The following is a 7442-nucleotide window of genomic DNA, read 5'->3' on the forward strand; positions in this document are numbered from 1 at the left end:
CGCAAATTCCTCATCACACATCCCTTGCGCCATACTCTTGTTTTCTTACAACTCCAGAGTTTGTTAGTCGGGCGTCCTCTTTGTTTTCCCGACGTTTTATTTAAGAGGTTTCGAACGGCATGGGAGATTTATGGTTGAGAAAATATTCCATTTGGTTTCAGATTACTAAGGAAGCAAGTATCAATACGAAATCCAAGTTGGCAGGTGACCTATATCATCCTCGAAGAGGCAAAAGATAAAGACTTGCATAATTCTAGTGTTGCATCACTAATAAAAATGGGGGCAAAGTTATCCAGTTATACAAAAAACCTAGAAAAAGATATTGCTGATCAGTTCTTCAACAGCCAGACCATCCCTGACTAAAACGGGAAGAGAGTCCAATTAAGACCCACGGTTTAAATTTGTTGCCTCAGATGTAAAACCCGTTTTCCGGGTAAACAAATATTAAGAGTGCGCACCTCTCGGACGAGAGTTATCAACCTACTGGAAGTCTGGAACTCACCTCACTCTGTCTTGGGCCTTGATGGTTTTGTCCTCCTGGATATTTGAGAAGCGCTTGTCCATCTTCCAACAAGCTTGAGGACCTCGTCAATAAGAATCACTGGGAGTGAAACGGCCAATACCAGAAGCCACTCGTTTAAGCTCAGGGGCACAATGCCAAATACTTGAGCCAAGAATGGCACATACAGGATCAAGAAGTGCAGGCCGAATGAAACAGACATGGCCACCAGAAGCCAGGGGTTGACCCATGGGGGCATGGTCAGCAGGCTTCCGTCCTCAGAAAGGGCATTGAGAGAGTTGAACATTTCAATGGCGACCAACACTGAGAGGGATAGTGTCATAGCTTTCACTTTGCCAGTATGGAAATAATCACAGGGGTTATCAAAGGAGAGGACCTCATTTCCGGCTGTGAAGGGTGAAGCGGTGAAATTTGTCCAAGATGAGCACTGTCCCCAGTTAGCAAGTTGGGAGTAAGTCACAAGGGAGTGGCCATCCCCACTGAGGTCAATACCAAGGAAGGAACCATGTGTATACCAAATGATGAATACGCCTACAGTTGCCAGTCCAACATACATCCCAATAACCTGTCCAGACAAAGATTCAGGTGAAAAAATTATCAAGAAAGTTCTCAGGTAAATTTGCCAAACTGTATCATTAAAATGCAACAAATGGGAAGAAAGAGTAAGGTACCATATAGCGGAATAATATCCAGGCACTGATAAGTGAATCGTCGCTTCTGCGTGGGGGCTTCTTCATTATGTCTTTGTCTGGAGGATTAAATCCTAGTGCTGTTGCAGGTGGTCCATCAGTAACAAGATTCACCCACAAGAGCTGAACAGGAATGAGGCCTTCAGGAATGCCTAATGCTGCTGTTAAGAAAATGGAGGCAACCTCACCAATGTTGGACGAGATCATGTACCTGAAACAGGGTTTAAGACTTCAAATCTTGAAAGAAAACACATACATGTTTAAGCATCAAAAAGAGGAAAACTACTTGTGCAAGCTAACAAAATTTCTGGGATTAAATGCTAATATTAGTTTCCAGAATAAATGTTAATATTAGAATGTATGACGATACGTGGTTGCTTCAAAAGGCAATCATTCATAAGTTTTTATATCAATATGTATGATACTAAAAAATGCTAACCTGATAAAGGCTTTCATGTTATTGTAGATAGATCTGCCTTCACCAACAGCTGCAACAATTGTCTTAAAATTATCATCAGCCAAAACCATGTCAGAAGCTTCCTTTGCAACCTGCAATTGCAAAGAAATGAAAAGTTCATGATACGAATGAGTAACTTAAGCTAAAAAACATGGACATTTACAAAAAGTGATTTACAATATATTCACGCTTCCGTATTCTTAAGATTCATGGGTGGGTAACACAAATCCTGTTTCACGGGACACTCCATTTAAATCTATGAATGAAATCACATAGAACTAACGAAAATATGCCTCATTTGACCTCACTATAATTTGAAGGTTTAGTTCATGCAAAAACCTTTGTCTATAAACTAACTCTAGGTTTCATACAATATTACATTCCTCCAATCAAGGGGCATCAAAATTTAATTAATGCCAAGATAGGTAACCCAAGAAGTAGGCATGAGAAAAACAAAACAAGAGAAACTAAGTAAATAAATACCTCAGTTCCAGAAATGCCCATTGCAATCCCAATATCAGCAAGTTTCAAAGCAGGTGCATCATTCACTCCATCACCAGTCATAGCAACCACCTCACCATCCTCTTTGAGCAACCTCACAATCTCTTGTTTGTGCTTTGGTTCGGCCCTTGAAAACAGAAGGCCACCACCTTGTCTTAGATGGGCTTTCTGATCACGTAGACCCATAAACTCTTTTCCTGTAAGGCTTCTTGAATGTATGTCTTCATCAGCCCCAAACACGCCTATTTCACGGCATATTGCTTCTGCTGTGTTCTGGTTATCTCCAGTGATTACCATAACACGAATTCCTGCTGCTCGGCAGTCTTCAATTGCATCAAAAACCTCCTCTCTTGGCGGATCCTTTAAAAAAAATTTAAATTCAATAATCACAGTTTGTTCAATAAATGAAGATACTGTGATGATATATATGACTAAAAAGATGTAGACAACAGCCATGTTACAACTTACCCTCAGTCCAACAAGGCCAACAAAAACAAGGTCGCTCTCAATTGACGAATAATTGGATGGATCAAGTAAAAGTCTATGAGCTGGATGATCATCTTCACCATCATAGGATGAAAACTCACCAAGCTCATCTTTGTATGCAAAACCCAAACAGCGCAGTGCACTAGTTGACATCTCATTAAGAGCTTGCATGATATAGTTCCTTGAGCTATCATCCAGAGGTACAACAGTGCCATCAAGCAACTGAACCTTAGTGCTTCTCTCCAGCAAATTCTCTACAGCACCCTGCAATAATGCAGCACCTCATTCAGAAGTCCACAATATTCCTTAAGACATTTTTTTATTTAAAGATGGAGGGAGAGAAAGGGAGTATGAAGGGCAACACAATTGCTCATGCTCGACTTATCATTTAATACCAGAGAGGAAACAAGCAGCATAATACTAGAGGGAAAAAAAAAAAAAAAAGGGAATACAACTGAAAAACAGTGAAGTCCCTTCTTCTGTTCATGCTTGTAACTTCTAATTTAAATACGAATATTCAATTTAACAGTAGAGTATACAGCACAACTGAATATGCAATTTCAGTATATTGTGAGAAGGTGAATTCAACTACAAAAACTTTCAGTTCCGAACATATGGTTGATAAACATCTGAACAGAAACCCTAGCGCCTTGACAGATACACAGCTTGCAAAGTCTCAAAAGAGGGAGACTTTGGTGAAAAAGAAAATCAGTGTAGCATAACTTCCACCTTAACATTCTCATGAGAATAAATATATCTTCTTTTAAATCTCACTCATTCCTTATGAATCATGCGCCCTTTACACCTTACTTCACAAATACACTTCAAACTTTCCCAGTTTCATAAAATCAGAGCATGCCACAATTTGGATGTTAGATTAAATACAGTGAATGAACATAACAATTCATGAAGTTGTTGAAACTTAAACTAGAATACGAACCTTCACTAGCAATGACTTCTTTCCAGAACGGGAATTGACAATTACACCCATGGATTTCCTATCACGATCAAACTCAAGGGTTGCAATTCGGCGTTCCAATTCACTCCACTTCTGGCAACAACCTGACAAAAGATATAAACATAGTATCAGAGTATGTAAACTTACCAATTCAAAGTTGTAACAAAACAGATAAAGTGCAAGCATTTATATCGGAAGTTTGACTTACCAAGCAAATCCCTTTCATTTGATGATTCCGCACCCTTGGATCCTTCGGGAAGGCCCATCTTCTCAACTAAAACCTGAAGTGACAAAACAAAATATTCAATATGAAGCAGAGTTCTCTAACAAAATGAATTGTCATCACAAGCAAGGAAATAATGTACTCTGAGAATGGTACGTACTAAGAAGGCGCTTTGTGATGTGATGTTAATCAGTTTATTAATGAATTGCACAATATCAAAACACCTAAAAAAGTCAATAACAAAGGGTTAAAATATATAACCTTTAGAGCTGCCTCAGTAGGCATTCCATGGGCAACATACTTCTGTTCTGCCTGGATAATTCCTGCATCATTGCAGACAGCAGCTACCTTTGCGATCATTTGAAGATTAGCATCCATACGACCAGTCGGCCAGTCATGAATTCTACCATCAAGTGGATTGTATGTAGTTCCATCCACCCTAAACTTCCGTAGTATAGTAGGTCTAGGACCCAAAGCTACAAGTTTGGAGACTGCCATCTGGTTTGTAGTCAGGGTCCCTGTTTTATCCGAACAAATCACAGTTGTACAACCCAGAGTTTCAACACTAGGCAGCTTTCGGACCAAAGCATTCTTCTGAGCCATTTTACGGGTACCAAGCGCCAAGCATGTTGTAATGACTGCAGGCAGACCTTCAGGAATAGCAGCCACAGCCAATGCTACTGCAATCTCAAAGTAATATGTACACTTCTCAAACGAAAACTTGAAATTTGCCGGCCATCCATTGACATATTCCCAAGTAAGGAAGTACTTGACATTGATGAGCCACACTAACATGCAAATCGCTCCAATTATCATTGTAAGCATCTCTCCAAACTCATTAAGCTTCTTCTTAAGTGGTGTATCTTCTTCGCTCTGCGCGGCAACATGGATTTGCATATGCACCTTCCCAATTTCAGTCGACATTCCTGTCTGTGCAACCAAGCACATGCAATGTCCATTCACAATAGTCGTCCCTGCGAAAACCATATTTTTCTTCCCTTGAATATCTGCGTCCTCAGAGACCGGCTTGTTAGTCTTATTCACCGCCTCACTCTCTCCGGTCAATGAACCCTGCTCCACCCTCAAAGTTGAGCTAATCAGTTCCACAACACGCATATCAGCGGGCACCTTATCCCCAACCTTAAGCTCCACAACGTCACCAGGAACAAGCTCCTTCGCCGGCAAATTCAGAACCTTACTCCCATTCCGAATCACAGTCGCCTGCTCCGATTGAATCTCCTTCAGCGCCTCCAAGGCCTTCTCGGCATTGGTCTCCTGCCAAACCCCTACAATCGCGTTCACAATCAAGATCAAGAAGATCACCAGCGGCTCCACAAACGCCGTGATCTCCTTCTCGCCGCCTTCTTCTCCATCCAGCCAAGCCAGAACGAAAGAAATGACCGCCGCCACAAGCAAGATTCGAACCAGAGTATCATTGAATTGCTCCAGAACCAGACTCCAAATCGACTGCCCCTCGTGCTTCTCCAACTCGTTCGATCCGTACTTCTCCCGCCGCTTCTCGACCGTCCTCCGATCCCAACCCTAATTTTCTGTTAACCCCAAAGTGCTTCTCGCACTCCAAAATATCCTTCGCCCACGCCGGAAACACATCGCTGTCCACCGGCCTAGGGTTTCCATCCTCTTTCCGTTTACCGAAATCCTGCCCTCCCTTCCCCATCTAGATCTACCACAACCACAAATCAACACACAGAGAAACGATAACTTTTCTCAGTGAGATAAAAATTTCAATCCTTCCGAATTCAAGAACCCTTAATCGAATCAAGACTGGAAAAGTCGATTCAATTCCGGAAAGAAAATTCAAAAACAGCGAAAGAATAGGACAAGGAATCGAACTGTTTTAGGGATTTGACTCTCCTAGATAACGGAGTTTTCCAGAAGAGAGGGTCCGGTTTCGTACCTCGGTAAAAATTTCTGTTTGCTTCCCAGGAAAATTTTCTGTTTGTTTCTTAGGAAAATGAAGGAAACAAAGAAAGAAAATAGATGGGAAAGACAAGAAATTGCTTCAGATCAAAATCCTCGGTTGCCGTGCGCATCCCACTACCACTTATATGCTTTCAGCCTTCCCACTCGCACACTCTCTCTCTCCCCCTCTCTCTCGCTAATTATATAGCAGATCGATATCGTAATTAATCAGGATCGAGATTAAGGCTAATCACAATTTCGGGGAAGCATCGTATGCTGTTTAAAATAATTAAATTGAAAACGCAACGCTCGGATGACGTCGTTCGACTGGGGGACAGCTGGCGGGTAGGTGATGTGGCGGGAGGCTATTGGTTGAATGTCGTGGATCCTGAGTTGCTATTGGCTAAGGTCCTATTCTCGCGGGGGTGGTGTCCTTTCTCTTCATTCCTTTTCGATGAGAAATTTTTTACTGCATCAGAACACGAGTGATATATCACATATTTTTATATAAATAAGAAAAAATTTTATTTTTTTAAGTTATTAATTTTTTAACACATATATCTTACTATATTTATATAATAATACGTGATATACCATTCTGTAAATCTATGTATCTATCACACTAAAAAATCTCTCTAATACGTAATAAGATTTTTAATTATTTCTGTTTGGTAGCTAACCTGCAAATTATTAAACTGCAGTCCTTTTGTGTTATATACAGAGCCGGGTCAATCTGGAAGGTCCAATCAGATGTTATCTTTTGGTTTGACCGTTGATTAAAGAGATGTACGAATCTTTGCAACACAATTAATTTTTTTTGGTGATTCTTTTTGGTGATTAGAAAAGTAAATATTTTTTCTACATCTTCTCGGTTCGTTCCCTTCATGCCCTCATAATTAATTTTATTTTTTATAAATTTTAGAATTCATTTTGACAGATAATTCTTTTTTAATGAAGAATATTATTTACATTAAGAAGAATGGATCGGCTTATCATCACAATGAACTAGTAATAATGTGTTTCAAATTCATCTTTGACGAAAATCAAGCTTAAGACTTCTCATTTACAAGCGAAGAGGAATACCGTTATACCGTAGTACTAATCAGTTTTTTACGATGAATTCTTTACTTGGCTTTGGCAACATACTTGAAAAAGATTTAATATCCAGATCACACTTTAACACATATAAAATGACTCATTAAAAATAAAAATTTGCATACAATTTAGTATTATAGTCTAATATTATTCTTCTACACTTCTAAGTGAAAAATTTTATGTTCGAATTTAGAAAAGAAAATTTTTATTAGCACTCCAAAAATCTCATTATACACTCCTCACAAATGTATTTTTCTTTCTAATTATAGAAAATTTAGAGTGCCAAATGGAATTTTTAGAATGTTAATAACAATTCCTTTTAGAAACTAACGAGTTCGCAACTAATTTAGTACTCAGAAAAAGGGCTCGTTGCAAAAACAACCAAAATATTTGCTAATTCTTTCATTTACCAATATTTTCACATTACCATACTATATCTTAGATTCAAAAAATCATTTCTCAAGTATAAATTAAAGTAGTAGTGTCGTTTGTAGTAACAAGGATTATTAGCGCTTATACGTAAGATCAACAATAACAAAGCACTATCTCACTACGTGGGATGCTTATAGGTAAGATCAATTGTATTAAAA

General features: G+C 39.2%; 1 protein-coding gene across 1 annotated transcript; it reads right to left on the bottom strand.

Annotated features, from left to right (window-relative positions):
* Positions 1–236: 236 nt before the first annotated feature.
* LOC103932968 (calcium-transporting ATPase 1, endoplasmic reticulum-type) lies at positions 237–5967 on the bottom strand. The gene is given in 10 exon segments (XM_048573332.1): positions 237–1085; positions 1192–1420; positions 1649–1758; positions 2150–2527; positions 2636–2917; positions 3594–3715; positions 3820–3892; positions 4096–5358; positions 5360–5518; positions 5753–5967. Coding segments are annotated over 9 exon segments (3192 nt in total). The 5' UTR covers positions 5513–5518; positions 5753–5967; the 3' UTR covers positions 237–503.
* Positions 5968–7442: the final 1475 nt, after the last annotated feature.

Source organism: the organism of the source record quoted next, unplaced genomic scaffold, assembly GCF_019419815.1.
Source record: "Pyrus x bretschneideri cultivar Hongxiangsu unplaced genomic scaffold, Pyrus_bretschneideri_v1 Contig11, whole genome shotgun sequence".
NCBI classification, from domain to species: Eukaryota; Viridiplantae; Streptophyta; class Magnoliopsida; order Rosales; family Rosaceae; genus Pyrus; species Pyrus x bretschneideri.